The sequence below is a fragment of the Macrotis lagotis genome, chromosome X (assembly GCF_037893015.1).
Source record: "Macrotis lagotis isolate mMagLag1 chromosome X, bilby.v1.9.chrom.fasta, whole genome shotgun sequence".
Taxonomy (NCBI): Eukaryota; Metazoa; Chordata; class Mammalia; order Peramelemorphia; family Peramelidae; genus Macrotis; species Macrotis lagotis.
This window is the reverse complement of record NC_133666.1, coordinates 176,682,624-176,703,477: the sequence shown is the minus strand read 5'-3', so window position 1 is coordinate 176,703,477 and position 20,854 is coordinate 176,682,624. Positions and strand designations below refer to the sequence as shown.

Below are 20,854 nucleotides of genomic sequence, written 5' to 3'. Positions count from 1 at the left end.
ACATTAATTTATGCTCTTCTCATACTGGGAATACTAAAAATCCTAAGGGAGGTGGGTTTATGGTCAACCAACCCTTTGTCATGTTATTTCAGTATTTTTTGACATTTTGTCTTTGTTTTAAACATTTCATTAAAAGTCTTTGTCCTTTTAATTACAAAGGTAAATGCATTGCTAGTGGCTTGTTAGCTTTATTTTTAGGAATGCAGACCTCCAATGCAGACCTGAACTTAGGTAACTAGTCCCTGGGAGACCTAATCTATATGGGGTCTCTTGGGGGGAGGGGAGGGGCCAGTAAACACTGCAAAAGCCTAAAGATTCTCACAGTAACTATCTCGACAACAAAGAGTTGATAGTAGATCTCTAGTAACCAAATAGATTCTTGCCAGGTGTTCCTTTTGAAAAAAGTATGACCTAAAAGAAGTTGGAAAAATAAAGAAAAAGACAAATATAATATCACATTACACATATCACCACAGCACTTTTGCAATAATGAAATACATCACTGAAGTACAGGGAACAAGGTGTAAAGGTGAAAATGTTTAAGAAATCTAAAACATCAAGTAGACTCCAAGTTACACAAAAGCAAAGACTATGTGCCAAATATAATACTTCTATGACTGAAGATATTTTGAAAGTTTAAAAGAATTATATAAATGAGTTACCATTTTATTATTATATAAACCTTGTATCTACCCCATAATGTGACAAACAATTGGTTTTTACTGAATTGGTCTCAATAGTGATGATTGTCCTTTGTCCTCAAAGAAGACCATGACATCAAGGAGGTGATGCCATAACAAGTACATGAATTGAATTTGAGTAAGGGAGTGCTGTGCTAAGTCACCAAGTCTCTCTCTTTCTCCTCCAGAAGCATCTGGGTCCAATGGCCAGATATGGATCAAAATGACTTGAAGTGACCCTGGATGTGAGGCAGAGTTGAATGACTTACCCAAGGTCACACCCTAGTAAGAGTCCAGTGTCTGAGACTGGATCTGAATTCCCAGCTCCTGACTCCAAATTCTATACACTAAGCCACCTAGCTGTTCTTTTTTGTGAGGCAATGGGGTCAGGTGACTTTCCCAAGGTCACACAGATAGTATGTATCAAGTGTCAGGTCACATTTGAACTCTGGTCCTCCTGACTCCAGGACTGGTGCTCTATTCACTGAGCCACTTAGTTGCCCATTGGTCTCAACACTGGCAACACATTTTGTCTTTTTTTTCTGAACTATGAGAAAATCCCTAGTTCCTCCTAAACAGACAGGACCTTCCTAATGTTTTTAATCTGGGACTCAAGTCCATTTGATCAAGACTATCTGTATTGGTGGAGAATAGAGACTTGAATGCTCACTGCCTGTAGAAGAGGTAAACTTTTCATGATCCTGGGAAAAGAGAGATATCTCCTGGTCCTTTGAACTTCTTATTTTGAGAAAGAACACAAATTATTGCAGGTTCTCTCCTGGAAATACTCATGAAAGGAGAGAAACACTCTTGGAAAAAACCAGCATGTGGTTCCAATACTGAATAAAATTTAATTGGAATGATATTTAGTAAATGTGGCTCTGTGGGTCCCATCTCATCCCTAGTGCATTCAGTCTTGAACTTATGTGTTCTTACCATAACCTTACTATAACACACCACCCATAAGTCCTCTCTTTCCTCAACAATAAAAATAAAACTAAAAAAATCTCTGATTATCATATGCTTACTACTAAAGGGCCTTCATTTGAATTGAGTAGTTCACACCAAGAATAAAATAAACAATAAAATCTTAGTCCTACCTTTGCCTAGGTAAGCATCTTATCTACAATGTACCTGACAAGTACACAGCATCCACCTGACCAAGAGGAAGAATCCACTAGCTCCTGCTGAAACCAATTTCATTTTTAGATTCCTCTGGAAAACATTAAATTTTCCTGGAGACAAATGTAAATTTTGCAACTTTATCAATTGTTTCTAATTTTGCTGGTTGGATTAAGAGTAAATTCATTGTTAAAATACCCAAAATTTTCATCATATCTTCACAATCATAAATTCCTTGAAATCATATAAACAATTCTTTCTAAATAAAACTTTTTCAATGCAAAAAATTAATTCCAATGAAAGAAAAAATAAACTTAAGTTTTCAATTTTTAATTTACTACTAATGATTTTCTTTCTCTGAAGAATTAAGATGCCTTAATTTTCAGCATTTCAGAAATGGGAATAATAACTTTCTTAAACAGAGGAACTTTCCTTCAAAGAATTCTTTTCTCTTTGTGGAGTTAAGTTGCTTTGATGGTTCATTTACATTTCTATGTAAATTTCTTTTCCAAATCATTTACTAGCTTGTAATACATCATTTACATTTTTTAACTTCCTCAGAATGGGCAGTATTATGGCACTATATTAAAATCTACTAGTTACTTTCTTTGATGTCTACATCCTTTTTTGAACTATTTTGTTTATAATTATATAAATATATCAATTAAATCATATCTATAAACATATTCAAATGATATATCTAATATTTGAAATATGTTAATATCAAAATCATTATAGTTTACTAAAACTTTTTTGACATTCATAAAACAGACTGTGTTTTCTGCATAAACACTAACTTTATTGAAACAAAATTATGTATAAATTATACACATTTGATTCATATGTAAATCCATATTTTTCACTGAATTAAAACACATTTTTTCATTTGGTTCTTCATAAAATTTACCTTTACAAGTCAATAAACAATTACCAAAAATCACAAATATTATACAATTAAATTTGGTTCAAAAGTACTCTTAAAATATTTAAATTTAAAGTTACAGCAATATTTCACTTTTTCTTAATCTTTTAATCTATTTGCAAGAAATTTCTTTAATCGTAACAGTAGTAGTCTAAATATCCTAACAGTGGTAGTATGGTTTCCATTATTGTGTCTTTTTATTTGTTATCTTTAATCATGTAAAATCTTCTTATATTTGTTTTAGTGAGAAGAAGTTGGCTTATAGGGAACAGAAACAGATTTAAATTGGGCAATGGGGTATAATGACAAGAGTACTAGAACTACCTCTCAGATATCAGAGTTCAAACACTGACAAATCAATTCACTTCCTTGGGTCTTGTGTTCCTCTTCTGTAAAATGGAAATGATATCTCTAATATGTATTGCACAATGTTATTAAATGATAAAAATGAAATAATGTATCTAATCTATATAGGTCAGTTATTATCATTATTATCATCATTATTATTGTCAGAAGAGGTTTCAATGTTGCTATTCTCTATAATTCAGTTTGGTCACAAGAATTTAAACTGCAGAAATGAAGGACTATTTTAAAAATTTGTGGAATCAGAATAAAGAAGTTAAAAGAGGAATAAGCCTGAAATCAGATGATTTCATAACCATTAACTGACCTCCTGCAACTTTAGTCCTTTGAAAACTCTTTTAAAATTTCCATTTTCACTACTCTAAGTAGCACCCTGCTTAGTTTACACAATAAATTTATCCTCCCAAGGTCTTTATTTATAAAGGGCAGAAATTGGACTTTTTCAGTTCACTCCATTCAGCATCTGTTGCTCTGCCTGGTTTTAACTCCATGGAACAGGCTGATCCCTCACCTAGGTAATCCCTAGTCTTTACCTACCTTCACCCCCACTCCTCTGTGTGTGTGTGTGTGTGTGTGTGTGTGTGTGTGTGTGTGTGTGTGTGTCTATTATCTGCTTTCTGCAGTAGGTTGAAATCTTCTTGATGTAAGGTTCTGTTTTTCTTTTTATTGATTGTCTGTCTAGCACATGACACAATGCTTGGAACATAGGAAGGACTTAGCAAATATTTTTTGGATTGGATATGTGAACAGATATGGAAACCTCCTCCTCCTACAGCAACATTTAAAATCCATGGAAAGAGAAGTTTGTAAAAACCTAGGAAAATAACTAAAAAAATAAGACTTTAAAAATTATGTTTAAAAGAGCAAAATAATCTAATATGAACACTATACAATATCACTTGCTCCTATATTTTTTGAAACATTACTGTCAGCTTATAAATTTGGTCTGTTAAAAATACAGCTTTAAAAATCACGCCTTTTCTAAAAATGTTAAATGATTACTTAACTATCAAAGAAGTTTCATGAGTTTTGTTCTAAAGCACATGCCACTGCTCTTGAACTTAAAGGACAGATGAGTTAATTCAAAACACCAAAACTTTACTCTTCTTATAAAAATCAGGGGATTTTTTTTGTCTTCCAGAAGGATGATATCACAGTTGGAGGTTAAATGATATTTTTGTGGTGCAGCTAGGAACAGATTCTGCAAAAAAAAAAAAAAAAAACACTACATTCAATTTTAATTTTTGTTATAAATAAATGAAAATGTACACCTTAACTCTTTTTCTAATATGTTATTGCTCAAGCAGAAAAAGAGAAAGTATTTTCATAACAACTGTTGCAATGAGTTAGATAGAAATCTGCCCACATGGAAGAAGTGACCATATTCTAAACAAATTATAGGAATTTTTAAATTCAAATTAATATCTAGTTGAATAATGTCAAAAGTTGCCACTTCTGACGAGTTGGTCACCCATAAAAGTTTAGTTGAAGAAAATTTACAAGAGCTCACGACATTGGATTGAGGATGAAATTTAAAAAACAAAGAAATTTACAATTTTTTTCTTTTAAATTTTAAAGTGATAACAGAGGCAACAATAACAACAGCAACCACAACAACAAAAAGCCGGGGTGTCACCTAGTATCTCATGGGTAAATAAATCTCTACTATTACATTTTGTATGTGAAACTATGAACATCTGTTTCATAGAATTTGGTTTGTTTCTTTCTAATATGAACACTTTGGGATTGTTTAATAATTCATATTTAAAGTAGTTCAAACACATCATTGCTCATCTCTGTCTCTTTCTGAACTTCCTTCTGTTTCCTTCTATTTAGTTTTTTATAATTCCTCATTATTCTTTTCTTCTTTTCTATCTCTGATTCTTTTTTTTTTTTTGTATTGCCTTCATTACTTTTGTACTTACACTAAGAGAAAAGCTCTCTTTAGGAGGGAATATATTCCCATATTAACTATATCTGAAAGTCTCATTCTTCCTCCCTAGTCTATTATATCTGTGTTAAAAGATCAGAAGCATGAATAATTATCAGTCTTTTGGAGGTGTGATTGGTCAATGCATTAATAATAGATTTAAATCTTCCAAAATTTTTTCTCTTTACATTTTTTAATTCAATATATAAACTGTTCTCCAGGGTTTGCTCACTTCACTTTGCATTAGTTTGTACAAGTTTGTTCAATTCCCTTCATCATTTTTTATAATGCAATATTATTCCAGTATATTCATGTGCTTTCATTTATTCAGACATTCTACAATTGATTGACATCCATTTTGCTATGAGAGAAAGTGTTACTATAAAATGGTTTTGCATATAAATTTATGGATTCCTTACCTCTTTCTTTTATCTCTTTTGGATATAAGTCTAATAGTAGTTTTGCTAAGTCTAACTAACTAACAAAGTTTAAAGACTTTTAGAGTATAATTATAAATTGACCTTAAAAATGGTTGGATCACTTCACAACTACACAATTGTCATTTTCTTTGTCTGACATCTTTGCCGATCTGATGGCTGTAAGGAGGAATCTAAGAGTTGGTTTTATTTTCATTTTCCTTTTACATGATTTGAAATTTTTTTGAAATAAAGTTGTTGTTAACTTGTCTATCTACTTTTGAGGACCTCTGCTAATATCTTTTCACCATTTAAAGATAAAGGAATGAAATTTACTCTTCTATATTTACATTAACTTCATATATATCTTGGATATCAGACTTTTATCAGAGAAATCTGCTGCAAAGGTTTTCCTTAGTTGTTACTCTTTAAATTTAATTTTGAATACATTAATTTTACCTTTACTCAAACTTTTCAATTTTATGTAATAACTGTTGTCTAACCTCCTATGATATTCCTCATTTGATTGATGAAGAACTCTTGCTCCATCCATAGTTGTAAAAGGTATCTTCATCCCTTCTCACCAAATTTGCTTAGGATGTGATTTTTTTCCTATCTAGATGTTTCATATATTTGGAACTTGTTGTATTACACAAGGAGATATTGTCTTAATCTAATTTCTGTCAGATTGCTGAAGTGTTTTGATACAGTGATGTTTGACTGAAGATTTGGAACTAAAAAAAATAGAGATTTACAGAGTCTTTTGTCAAGGTTTTCTAGACCAAAAAGAAAAACCCATAGGAAAAGGAAAAACAGTGATAAAGAGAGACTGAATAATCCAACTCAACATATCCTATTTACCATATATACATAAATGTATGTATGTTCATATGTACATATAGCCCATAGCAACCCATGAAGAATGTATAAAGAGAGGAGCTCAAATCTACATTTATGAAAGAACCAGGATTCATGATATCTTAGATTCTTAAAAGATAAGTTTTAGAAAGGGCTGGTGAAAGTATGGAATGGAATTTAAATGGAATCCATTTTAAATGACTATTAATAATTTAATGAATTCTAGTTAATTTCAATTTTCTACTTTTATCAATTGAGTACATTTTGTCTTTGTGTTGCATTGTTATTATATTAACAATGTTACATAATATATTAGTAATAATTTATGGCATTAAGTAATGATTAGTTGAATTAGTTGAATCCTACTTTGGTTGTCACCTGCCTTAGTCTTGGATGAGTTTATTGGTTATTCAAAGACCTAAGTTTAAATCCTGGTTCTCTTACATACAAGGTGTATGTTGCAGGATAAGTCCCTTTATTTCTTTGAATCTTGTTTCTTCATTTCTAAAATGAAAAGGTTTAACCTCCAAGATTCCTTTTAAATCTAAATCCAATGATACTGTAATCGCTCTGAGCATTAAAAAAAGAAATCATAGAATTTGATCATCCAAAAAGACTGTTTTTTAAAATGTACATTTAGATCAGTAAAACAGTGAATGCTTTTAAATCAAACATTTCTTTTTACTAAAGTGTTAATGAAAGCATTAACAAATAAAGGTATTATTCAGAGAATATGATTTGCATCATTTTACAGAATTTTATATTATAGCAACCTGAAAAAAAGATATCCACCTTTCTCTGCAGCAACAAACTGGTAGTCAGAATGGATCTCAAACTATAGATTTCTATATTAAAAAGTAAATGGTACAAGTAAGAGGACAAAAATAAGATGAGTTCTTAGTTTTACTCAAAAACCTAATGAAAAAATCATTAAAAGCAAACATTGCTTTTGTAATGATCTAAGTTGATCCAGGGTAATGGTTGACTTGATTTTTTTTGGTATTAAAAAACAATCTGTTTTCAAAAAAAGAAAACACTGCTCCTTTACTCCCCCTCCCCCCCCCAAATATAGCAAGATAACACAGAATTCAGAGGCAAGCTATAGTCTTAATCTTCAAGGGAAGTTTTGCCTTATTCCAATTGCATCCTTAAATTTCACTGAATCACACAGAATGTTAGAGAAGGAAAGGACCCAAGAGATCATCAAGATAACCTCACTGCATAATGATTAGATGGAACAAAAATGAGTTTTACAGAAGAATTTGAAAAATGTACTGAACTGAGAAAGAATTAACTAAAGTTGCATCTTCATTAATTCCATAGTGTATAATGTGTGCAACCCATGTTTAATTAGACCTGACATCTCTAAGTCCAATGACCTCCCATACTTCTTCCCCATTTTTTCCACCTTAAACATAGAGCAAGTTCAATTAGTCACATAATAAAATTTCTGAAAATTAAAACAGCTTCAGAAATAGAAAATACTTTTAACTTTTTTCCTAAGATAGGCAAATTATATATGCCTCTTATATAATTCTCATCTCTGTTTTTTTCCCTCAATTCCAAAAGATCTTGTCAGAAACACCTAAGTGGAATCTTTTAAAGGAATATTTTAAACAGTGGTATGCAAAGTTCATTACAGTAGGAATAAAGAACCTGGGTTTTAATCCTACATTTTTGACTAACAAGTTGTATAATTGAAGACAAGTCTCTAATTTCTGTGATTTTAGTTTCCTCATTGGAAAATGAAGCATAGAACTAGGTAATAATAATAGCAACTAACATTTAAAACTTATTTAATATTTTCAATGCTCTTTAGAGCATTATTCATACAACAACATTGTGAAATAGATGCTAATGTTAACACCTACATTACAGATGCAGAAATATAGCCTCAAAAAAGTTGGGTTACTTACTCAGGAGGAATAGTAGATAGAATGCTTTACTTCAAATCAAGAAGACTTAAATTCAAATCCTGCCTCAGACACTTACTAAATGACCCTGAGCAAGTCACTTAACCTCTCTCAGCCTCAGTTTTCTCAAATGCAAAATAACGATTATATTACTATCTACTTGAATAGTAACTAGCAAAATTAGATAACATGAACAAAATACTTTGCAAACATTAGAGTGCTATATAAATGCTTATTGTTCTTATCAGCTGTTATCACTCAAGATCACAGAGCTTACTAGGATTTGAGGTAGGATATGAATTCAGATCTTCCTGATTTCATGTTCAATCAATCAACAGTGATTTATTATATGCCAGCTGTTATATGGATGTACCAGGCAAAGGAATACAAAACATGAAGCACTTCATACTCTTACAGAGCTTTTATTCTCTTGGGGGAGACAATCCAGCTCAGAGCAAAGTATTCTAATGCTAAAGTCAGAAAGATATGAGTTCAAATCCATCCTTAGACACATACTAGCTATGTGACTTTGAATGAGGCACCCATCTTTCTCTACATTTCAGGTTTTATTTGTTTTTCTAAATTTGTGAAATGAGGATAATAATAGCACCTATTTCCTAGGATTGCTGTGAGGACAAAAGGAGATAATTTATAAGGCACTTTGAAAATCTTATATACTGCCTTTTATTATATATTAAAATATACAAGGTAATTTAGAAATTCAAGAAAATTAGGAAGAAAGAACCAGCAGTGATAAGGACCTGAAGTAAGGTGGTGACTGCATAAGTAGAGAAATTATGGCAGGTATGAAAAATGTTTTAGAGATAAAATGATAAGATGTGGCAATAGATTGGATATGTGGTGTGAAGCAGAAGAAAAGCTCAAGATTATAAACCTGAGAGATTGAATGAAAGGTGGTACCTTCAACTGAAACAGGGAAATTCAGCAGAGGGGATGTATTAGGGGGAAGGGGTGGGGACAAGATCTATTTTGAACTTCTTGAGTTTGAGATGTCTTTAGGTGAATCAATTAGAAATTGATTATTAAATAGTTAGTGAAGCAAGATTAAATGTCAGGAAAGAAATAGGAGTGAAGGAGAATATATAGATCTATGAATCATTTATATAAGAATGATGGTTGTGGGGCGGCTAGGTGGCATAGTGGAAAAAGCACCGGCCTTGGAGTCAGGAGTACCTAGGTTCAAATCCGGTCTCAGACACTTAATAATTACCTAGCTGTGTGGCCTTGGGCAAGCCACTTAACCCCATTTGCCTTGCAAAAACCTAAAAAAAAATAATGTTGGTTAAGTCATTGGGGATTATTGGGGGCTCAGAGAATGTGTGTGTGTGTGGAGAGAGAGAGAGAGAGAGAGAGAGAGAGAGAGAGAGAGAGAGAGAGAGAGAGAGAGAAAGTTAAAAGAAGACAAAAGAAGAATCAAGAATCAAAGAGAAAGACTTAAGGAATGCTCAGTTCTATAAATGAGAAACCAGTTAAGGAAATAAAAGGAATAAAATAAAAGGAAATAAAAAAGAATTGGTATGATGAAGGACAGGAGGAGAACTAAGAAACAGTAGTGTCACACCCACATATGCACACATACACACAAAGAAAGAAGATGGTATACAGGACGAAAGGGTAGTCAACATTGTAATAGATTTAAAAAGATAAGAACAGAAGCAGCTAGGTTACACAGTGGATAGAGCACTGACCCTGGAGTCAGGAGGACCTGAGTTCAAATCTAGCCTTAGACACTTAATAATTGCCTATCTCTGTGATCTTGGGCAATTCACTTAACCCACTGCCTTAAATAAATAAAATTTAAAAGAAAAGATAAGAACTGGGAAGAAAAAAATGACTATCAGTTTTGACAATTAAGAAAACACTATTAATTTTGGAAAAAGAAATTGCATTTGAATGATGAGATTAGAACCCAGATCATAGAACTGAAGAATAAATAAAGTGAAAAGTGAAAGTTATAAGTATAGAAAGATTTCTTTTTCTCCTAGAAATGTAATTGTTAATGAGAGAAAAGAGAAAGAATTAAGCCTAGTGAAATCTTTCTTGTTTTTTTTTGTCTTTATTTATTAATTTTTTTGATAGGGAAGACTTAGACATTTTTGAAGGCTATAGGAAAAATGCAGTATATAGAAAGAGATTGAAGATTAGACCTTAGAGGAAATCCTTTTTTTCCCCTTTCAGTTGTAAAATATAGTTGTTACATTACACTTCTTTGGAGGAATTTCTATTTTGCCATAATTTGTGATACTAATCAATGTGTTATTTTTAGTTAATGTTTTATTTTTTACTTGAGCAAAATCTATTTTCTATTCCTTCCACTGAATTTCATAGGGAAAACAATAAACAAATTATTTTCAGCAAATTTGGGTAGACTAGTTGCATTGCTATGCTTGCCTGTGTTCAAAAAGTTTGTCTCATTCTATGCTCTACACCCATTTCCTCTCCATCAAGAAATGGATAGTTTATTTTATCATTGATTCTCTGAATTCATGTCTAGTCATTGTGTTAATAATAATTCTTTTTGTGTCTATTTGAAGTGTTGTTTCTAATATATAAATTCTTCTCCTGTCTGCTTATTTCATTTTTTATCAGTTTCTAAGTCTTTACAATAATTCATTTCCATTATATTGCAATTATAGTATAAATTATTTTTCCTATTCTCCTTTCTTTATTCTGTACTAGTTCATATGAGTCTTTCTGTTTCTTTGAAATCATCTGTTTCTTCATGTTCATAATCACAAAAAGACCATCTACTTGGAAAAGACCTCACTCTTCATAAAAATTGGAAAAAAACTGGAAAAAATAAATAGTAGTACTCAAGAAATTAGATTTACAACTCTATCCATTAAACTAATTAAGATAAAATCCAAATGAATAGTGATCTAGATATAAAAGATCATATCATAAAAAAATTAAAGAAACATTGGGGAAATGAGAAATATTTGGGGGAATATATTGGGGAAATGAGAAAGATATTTTGATGAGGGGGTGAACTCCAAGACCAAACAAGGGACAGAGAAGATCACCGAAGATAAATTAAATGATTTTAATTTTATAAAATTTTTAAAAAAGCCTTTGCACAAATACAATAAAGCTAGGATTAAAAAGAAAACAATTAACTCAGGAAAAATTTGCAGCAAGTTTCTCTGGTAAATTTCCTCATTTCCAAGATACATAAGGATCCAATTCCAATTTATAATAAAAAATAACTCTCAATGATAATAATCTCTTACCAGGCAGATCTTAAAAGAAAAATAAGCAGGCTACCTATAACCTAGATGGAAACAATATTCCATTAATCACTAATAATTTGAAAACCACAAATTAAACAACTTAAGTTCCACTGCACATCAACCAGATTGACAAAGATAACAAAGGAAAATTGAAAAAAGTGAAGAAAATAGGCATACTGGTACACTGTGGTATACCTATGAAAGCATATGACCATTATGCAAAATAATTTGGAATTATTCACCAAACATTGCTAAACAGTTTATTCCCCTTGACCTGGCTATATTACTGTAGGACCTATGTAAAAAAGACACTAAAGAAGGAAGAAAAGATTATGTACACATCATCTTGATAGCTCAATCTATCTGTATTGACAAGAAGAAAAAACCTTGGAATAAAAGAATTTCCATCAATTGGAGAATAACTGTAGAAAGTATAGTAATTTCTTTTATTGATTTATGCCTCTCCTCAGTTTTATTTACTGCATCAGGCTTATTTTTTTATATTAGTAACAGGGTCCATACTGTGAAGTGTTTTTCAGTAGGTGGAATGGTTAGACCACTTTGCTCTACCCTGAGTCACTGATATTGACCTTCTCCATCTGGGGTCAGGCTTCCCTGAATTTTGAGGTTCAGCAAGCTAGATTTTCATCATGAAAGATGGTAAAGAACTCAAAAGCCTGGGGTGTCCTGTCTGCCCTAGGCACTGCGGCTACCCAGATTTCCTAAGGAGGGGTCAATATGAGTTTGCAACCACCTTGAGGTTTTCTCAGGGAAACATTTTATGTTTGCTGCCTATTCTAGACAGAGAGTTTTACAAGTTACACATACTTCTGGCTCCATTGGCTACAATGGGAAATTATGGGCTTATTTTCCTGTGCTAGCATCTTTTCTATTCCCCAAGAGCAGCTGGTAATTCTAAGTTGAAAGAAGTCACTGTAGTTTCTACTTTAATTTCTTCATCACTATTAAGTCCAGTATGAATTTCTGGATTTTTTTTCTGGAATAAAGGTCAAGGAACTGGGAAGTTTATCCTTATTCAGTCAACTATGTTGGCTGAAAGTCTCAAGCATTAGAGAATGAGAGGGAGAATGATTAAGGGGGCAATCTGGTAGAGACTAGGAGAGAAAATTGGATCAAGGGCAAATGTAGAAAAGTAAAAAAAGTAAAAAAAAAAGTAGAAAAGTAAAAAAGAGTAAGATTTTGACATGTCAAGTGGGGGAAAAAGGGAGGTAATAAAGAAAGATTCCAATTTTCCAAGTAAATTTAAAGATGAGCTCTTCATATAAGAAAGGCTTGAGGGATAGGGAGAGTGAGAAAAGGAGGCTTAGTAAGATGTATTCTATCCATTCACAAAACACAGGCATTCTAGGGTGATGTCTAATGCTTCTTTCAGTGTATAAGTTCTACATTAGCCTAACAAGCTCTTTTCTTGTGTTTGGGTTTTGGAAAACATTTGAGATCAAAGTGTCCTGGAGTCAACTTAAACTGCTCTCAAGAGCTGATTGCTAAATTTTCCATGTGATCATTTCTACCTCGGAAATCAGCAGATTTATTTTTTTCTTATTTCTAGACTTAAGAAAATAATGTTATTATTGTAAATTAAATGTAAAAGTGAACTCTGCATGCATTTTCTTTTATGAAAGAGTTGATTATGAACACTAGATAAGCAGTACACACCCCTTTTTTGCAGATCAATGGGGTTAAGTTACTTGTGCAAGATCACTCAGCTAGGTAATTATTAAGTATCTTAGGTCACATTTGAACTCAGATCCTCCTGACTACAGGGCCAGTGCTCTATTATAACACCACCTAGCTGCCCCAAGCAGCATACACCCTAAGAGAACCCCTGAGAAAACCCAAGGTGGCTGCAAACTTGCATTGCCTTCCCCTTGGAAAATCTAGGTAACAGCAATGAGTAGGTCAGGTTTGATCTAGCCAAATCAGAAACTAAAAACTAAAAACTTATATGACTTGCAAAGAATATGTTAATGACTGGATTATGAAAACTATCTACAATTTTGACATGTCCAAGTAGACAATTGCCACTTAACATTTATATAGTGCTTATGAGATTTGCAAAGCAACTTACATATATTATCTCATATGATCCTCAAAACAATTCTATGAATTAGTTATTATATTATGATCCTCATTTTATACTTTAAAAAAATTGAGGCTGAGAGCAATTACCCAAAATCATACTACTAGCATGCCTCTGAGGTAAGATTCTGATTCAGTTCCTACCATTTCCAAGTTCAGTCTTCAATTCTCTTTACTGCAATTCTCCAATTGCTATTTAAATCTTTCATGACCTTTTACCCACATCAATAATCTACTATGTCTATCATTTCTCAAATCTGATATTTTTCACTATTCCCTAACCTAGAATCTCAATGCTTCCCTACTATATCATTGTACCATACTGTGATTTTATTTTAATTCTAGTCCATCTTCTATACAGATGACTATACAGTCTTTTCTCTGCTGATGACCCTTTTTCAATACTCTATTGAAGTCAAACCAAAGTCCTCAGCCTAGCCTTCAAGATCCTCTAGCAAATATCCAATCTCATAATGGTATCTCTGCTTCAACAAGGTCAAGTTTCTTATCATACCTCAGAGGTTTATTATTCACTTATGCTTTCATGATTTTGCCTATACTTTTCCTCTATTAAGAATGCTCCTATTCTTCCTCTCTGCCATCAATACCCATCATTTAATGCACTTACCTCTTTCAAGAAGCATTCCCTGGCTAGTTCTCTCCACACTGATTATTCCTATATTAGTATACTACAGCACTTAATGAACATCAATATTTGGTCAAATACAATTAACTTATTGCCTCATTTGCATGTCTTTTCTTCATCCATTTATGGAAAAAATATTCTTCCCTACTATTTTCTGACAGAAACTGCTATGATCCTATACATGTCATATGTTATTTATAAATGCATATTTATTATTTATAGAGTCTTCCTATTTGTTCATTTTTAAAGACAAAAATGGTTTATTTGGTGATGAGAAGTTGAAAGCATTCCTCATCATATTCCCCTAGGTTAGAGACATCCACAGGACAGAGCTCCAGCCACTCACATCACCTCAATTCTAACGTCCCTGAATCCCTTGTTCATATCTGAAACAGCTGAGATCCTATCTTCTAGCTTGAGGCAGATGTCATTGTGCCCTTAGACAAAACAGCAAGTGATGGATTTTCAAAGAAAGAGAAGGACCTCCTTAATGTCATTATAGTCTGTAAGAAACATGGTGAGTCTGACAGTGCCCATCCCCCAGCCAGCCATTGGCAGAAGACCATATTTCAGAGCAGTACAGAAATTGTCTTTAATGACTGTGGCTTCATTGCCATCTGTGGCCATGGCCTTGACTGGCTGTTCAAAAAGCTGCCACTATGGGGGCAGATAGGTGACATAGTGGATAAAGCACCAGCCCTAGAGTCAGGAGTACCTGGGTTCAAATCCGGTCTCAGACACTTAATAATTACCTAGCTGTGTGGCCTTGGGCAAGCCACTTAACCCCATTTGCCTTGAAAAAAAATGCTTAAAAAAAAGCTGCCACTGCCACACAGGGTCCTTCAGCTCTGAATTGGTGTTCCATGTTTCATTCTTCATCACAAAGCATTCAAAGCACTCAGTAAGGTTGTCCTTGGAGTAATATCACTTTGCCATTGGGTTCATTATCTATGGATGGTCACAGACTAAGGTGGAGTTGAAGCAGGTCACTTTCAGGAGCACACCTATAAACTTGTCAAGAAGACTTATTGTAGTTCAGCAAGGAGGACACTGTATTTCTCACCTCACAGATATCAAGAACTTTATGAGTTTTCTGTTTTATTCTGTATTTTTAAAGCTCTGTGGTATAAATAAAAGCTGACCTAGGTGCAAAACAAAATAGAATCTTAGGAATTTCTTCTGTTTCAAAAAGATAGATCTCAAGAAGCTTCATACCAAGAGCTTTCTCAAACTCTTCCAACATGCTGATTCTCTGGAAGGGTGGTACAAAGTCAATATTGGAGACCTGGCCCTCTGAACCTGCTGGGTCAAAAATGGCCTTATAACTTCCATGGTCTTCACCATTCCTGAAATCATCTTCTCAATGATCTCCATGAAAATATGGTAATCTGCATATGCAATATAGATACTAAGTTGTGAATTCAGGATAATGAGTCAAATCAATTTCTTCATTCCTGAACTGACATTCTGTTTCATAAACCCAATCAACTACTAGCATTTTGTGATGGAGCTCTGGGGAAATTCTCATATACAAGTCCATGTCCAATTCTTTGTGGTACGTGATAGCAGTTCCACTCGGATGACAATCATCATAGGTATTTCTATTTTCAGAAAACCCAGGAAGCTCCTTTTAGGGGTAATAGTTTTAGAGCAGTTGATGAACTTCTGTCTCACAAATCTTTCAGGATTAAGTCTAAGTGTCACTGAGATAACATGTTTCCTTGTCTTTGAGACTAAAATGAAAGTGAGGCAACATATGAAGATTTGGCACTAGGAGTACAATCTAGGATCCATTTTTATAAGTCTAGAATATTGTGTTGAGACAAGAGAAAAAAGGACTCCATTCTTCAGAAGAAGAAAATTACAGAGGCTTTAGGAAATGTTTTAAAAATTGTTCTGTTATTTCAGTTGCAAGCATTCATAGGCTATACAGTAGTTTGGTGAACTCAACCTCTAGTGATGAAATTCAATTGTTAAATTTTCAGTGTGAGTATTTTTATTTCAAAAATCAGAATGATACAATGGGGAATTGTAATGGGGAATGATGCACAGTTCCCCCATTTTGGGTCTTCTCTAGATACCTCTGAACTGCCATATTGTCTCCTCATCCAAGTTTCTAATTTCTGCAAAACAAATTCTTCTTAATTATAATTCCTGAAATTAACTTTTATTTGTAGCTTTACCCCTTCTCCTTGAAGATAAAAAAAATTATTTTCCCCCAGAAGTCAATTTTGCATGGATCTGGCCTGCCACTCTCACAGTGATGTCAGTCAGGTAGTCAGGTTTTAAATGATTACACCACTCGATGAAGTGGCATATATATGGCACTTTTGTAGGTAGGGCCTCTCCATTGACCTTCAGCTGCAAGATCACTTGGCTGTTTATCATATAATATTGAATTGGGTCCAGGATTTTCTTGTCAGCAGACAGACCATTGTCTGGTGAGTGAGGGTTGAATTTGGCTGCTTCTCATTGAATTCTTTATACTTTGCCTCTTTCTCTGACATTTTCTCTTCTGCCTTCAAATGTCTCTTCAGTTCATTTTTGCTCAATTTTGTCTCAGTGCCATCCCTGGCCACCACTACTCCCTGTTTCCTCACCATCTTCACCCAAGGGCCCAAACTGAAAGTGCTCCATTTGGTCTTGATGATAAATTTTTCTGTATCACAGAAAATTTCTGTATCACTGAAGAACAGAATTTAAGATATGGAAGGGTTCTCAGTAGCCATCTTGTCCAAGACATACCCAAACAGAATTCCTGTGAAATCATTTTCAGGCAGTACTTTGTTATATTCCATGAATGCATGCATTGAGAAGGATCCTCCAATTTCCTATGGAAACCATTACATTTTTAGACAATTCTAATTGTAAAATTTTGTTTTGTTTTTCCCTCTAGCATAAATCCTAAATTCTTCACAACTTCCATATAGTGTTTCTCATTCTGTATTTCCTTAAACTAAGGGGAAAAAATCTGATTTATCTTACATCTGACAACTCTTCAAATACCAAAAGACTGTGGCTCTTCCGTGAGGTCTTTGTTATCTTGCTGCACCACTAGGGACAGTAAGAGCAGTGCCTTCTTTGAATGAATGTTTCATTAGATTTTTGAATACATCTAAAAATCACCTTTCTTGTCCTATTTCTATCTCCTTACTTATAAAAAAAAGAATGATCTTTTTTAAAGAACATTTTGTCATTGTATCTTAGCCTGTCAGTGAACTGAGTCATGTGCTATCAGTAGCACTGAAATATGAGATGACCAAATGTTCCATGAAATAAGGTTTCTTTTTCCTTTAGACTCCTTTTTTCCTTTTAGATAAAACCAACTCTATTGACTATGTTATCTATTCCCAAGAGAATTCTCACAGAATGATTATGAGGCAAACACTTCATAACCTTTAAAATGTTCCATACATGTAAGTTATTATTATTACCTTATTATTATTACCTTTTCACCTGATACGTATAAGTCCAGAATATTGTGTTGAGACAAGAGAAAAAAAGACTCTATTCTTCACAAGAAGAAAATTACAGAGGCTTTAGGGAATGTTTTAAAAATTAATTGTTCTGTTATTTCAGTTGCAAGCATTCATAGGCTATACGGTAGTTTAGTGAACTCAACCTCTAGTGATGAAAGTCAATTGTGAAATTTTCAGTGTGAGTATTTTTATTTCAAAAATCAGAATGGTACAAATCAGGACTTTTTTGTTGATTATCTTATCTAAAAAATTGATGGAAAATGTTGATGAAGATTAAACTTTAAAATGTCATGCATAATTTTTTGTTCATCCCAAAAAAACTAGTTATTAAGCATTGACCAGCAACCCTATATGGTCTAGCTTCCATCTTCACCCCAGGTCTTCCAAGCTGAAAAGAGCCTATAAAACTAAAGAGTTTCACAACAAGATTATAATAAATGGATTTTTATTTGGACATATCTGAGAATTCTGTCAGCATGCCTTCTGTTGTATTATTCACTGTATTTCAGAGAATCAAGTGCTCTAAGACTGATTATAATCCATTATTCCTCCCTGTTGTCTAGGTTTGGAGCCTGGCCTCAAGTTAGTATCTTAAGCTGAATATTCTCACATGAAATTCTCCAGGAAAATCTCATGTTTTGCTATTGATAGAGCTCATGTCTAGATCTTCCAAAATGTGAGAAATAGAATATTTCTTCCTATACAAATGCTCAAAGTAACAAAGTATGTATAACAGGACTGAATTAATCCCATTCCACAGAAAATAAATAAAATGCAAAGGACTCACACATGCCCATAACCAGATATTAAACTACCCAGAAGGTAATTGAAAATGGTATTCCTAATATGACAGTTCTTTGATGTTCTTGACAGTCCTTCTTTCTCATACAGTCATATGCAGTTCCCTTATTCAATAATCTCCTTTCCATTAGAGCAACACTGTCTTTCCTTTACTGCATCTGCTCTTTAAATAATCTTCTTTCTTCTCCTTGGAGTCTACTGTATCAAAGAATTCCCCTCCTCTCTCTAGAAGGTCAAGTGTTCAAACTGTCAGACTCTGGCACATTATCACCTATGAAATTACTCCCAAAGCTATGATTCCCCTCTTGGGTAGAGTAAGCTAGGACATGTCTATTTTTGCCATGTGCTTCTGCAGAAAATTCCTCAGTGACCTGCTAACTACTAGCTGTTGATCTGAGAAAATTCACTTGAGTCTTTAGTCTCACTGACCTGCTTACAAAGCAAAACAAAAATGCAGATTGTAGACAGGGATTTGAAATCCAGAAATTTCTATCTCAGATCACCTGGGCAAGTATATATTTTTCATTGTGTGCTTCTGCTAAAATTCAATATTAATTCTCCATGTGAGTAAGGTAACTGACATGGATAGAGTGTCTTCTCCACTCTTCAATAAACAACCTCAAAATATAGATGCATAATAATATACTCTGATTTGAATTATGCAGGCAAAAAAGACCCCAAAAGAGCAAACAGTTCACTTTTATAGACCATGTGTGTGGAAAGGGATGTGTGATTTCCACATGTGGAAAAAGAGAGAGTTGGAAGGGAAATTAGAAGTCATGGAATCTAACCTTTTCTTAGCTTCAAGATTCCTGCAAACAAAATAGAATTTTTCTTTCTCAATTCTAGAAGGCCTGATAGAATTTAATAAATGACTTTTTTTTAAGAAAATTAACTCTATAGAATTTGCTCAATATGGCTAATAACCACAGGATAGGGATTTCAGAAGAATATCAGTCATGTAGAAATATTTTTTGGTGAAAAGTAATATTTTCTTAGCATGGTTTTATTCATTCATTATTTATTGCCTAATATGGGACCAAAAAATCCTATGGACATAAATATAGCATATTTATAAATTAAGGAGGAGCACTGAACCTGGATACTTGTTCCAGTTTTGCTATTTATCAACTAAGTGACTATGAACAAGTCATTCAACCTCTGGGGATATAAGAGGCAAAAGACAGTCCCGCCCTCAAGGAACTCACAACCTAATGGTGAAGGAAACATGTAATTAGATATATACAAAGCAAGTTATAAATAGAATAAATAGGAAATAATTAGGATAGGGTAGGATCTGGAATTAAGAGGTATCAGGAAACACTTTCTGTGGAAAGTGGGATTTTAGTTGAGACTTAAAGGAAGCCATGGAGGTCAAGAGTCAGACTGGATGAAGGAGAGTGATCTTAGCATTGGGGATAGTCAGAGAAGATGAAAGGAACTGAGAGATGGAGTGTATTAAACAGGGAACAGCAAGGAAGCTGGTATCACTTGGCAGAAGAGTATGTGTTGAAGAGTAAAGTGGTTGAGGAACAAACACAAACATGATATAATCCCTATTCCCAAGGAATCTAATGGGAAAGATCACATAGATATGACTCATTATCATAAAAGAACTCATGGTACTTTAAAAATTACACTTTGAGACTTAGAATTAATCAATCAAAAAGTGTTTACTAAGGGTTCACTACATATACATATATATATATATATACACATATATCAGAAAAACTTAATTTTGAATCTCTAATAATATTAGCCTCTTTATTAGTAACTTGTTAAATGATTTTTTTTTGCAAATCCTCTGCATCTTAGGGTTTTTTAACTGCAAAAAGAGAAAACTTCCACTACTTATTTTAGAGTTCTTGGGAAGAAAATATTGTTTAAACCTTTAAAAATTATATAAATGCCTGCTATCATCATTATGAATTCATTTTCAATTATCTTTATGTTTTTCAGCTCTACCAATCCCACTGTAAAATGATTAATGACCACTTAAATTCATGAGAGAAACTTGATATATAAAGGAAGATGAGAACAAAAAAATATAGCCTAAGGTCACTGGCTCTAAAAATGAAAGAGGACCTGTAATTGCTTTTGATGCTTACTAAGTGACCTTAAGTAGCTCAGTTTACCAACAGGGTTCTCATTAGTCTCATATCTAAAGTGTGGGATTTTGATTAGGAGGTTTTGGAGGTCCCTTCCACCTCTGGATCTAAGATTCCTTTTGTAAGACAAAAATAATTGTTTTATACGTACTTGTTAAAACATACTATTTCTTACGGGTTTCTACTACGTGAAGGCATCATGCTAGGTTCTTTATATCCTTAAAGTACATTTTTATATCTGCTTGGTACCTTGTTCATTTTAGGC

At 33.2% G+C, this 20,854-nt stretch overlaps 1 protein-coding gene and 1 pseudogene across 2 annotated transcripts in view; both read right to left on the bottom strand.

The window, feature by feature from the left end:
* Window positions 1–2,679: 2,679 nt before the first annotated feature.
* The window catches only part of LRRC2 (leucine rich repeat containing 2), a 214,793-nt gene continuing 196,618 nt past the window's right edge, over window positions 2,680–20,854 (bottom strand). Inside the window, exon 9 of one of the 2 annotated variants that reach the window (XM_074207291.1) lies at window positions 2,680–4,288. In XM_074207291.1, coding sequence (XP_074063392.1) covers window positions 4,239–4,288 — 50 coding nt within the window. In that variant the 3' untranslated portion in view covers window positions 2,680–4,238. The remainder of the gene's footprint in view (window positions 4,289–20,854) is intronic. The other variant, XM_074207290.1, reaches the window with a different exon arrangement.
* On the bottom strand, window positions 10,310–20,790 carry LOC141503331 (lysine--tRNA ligase pseudogene; annotated as a pseudogene).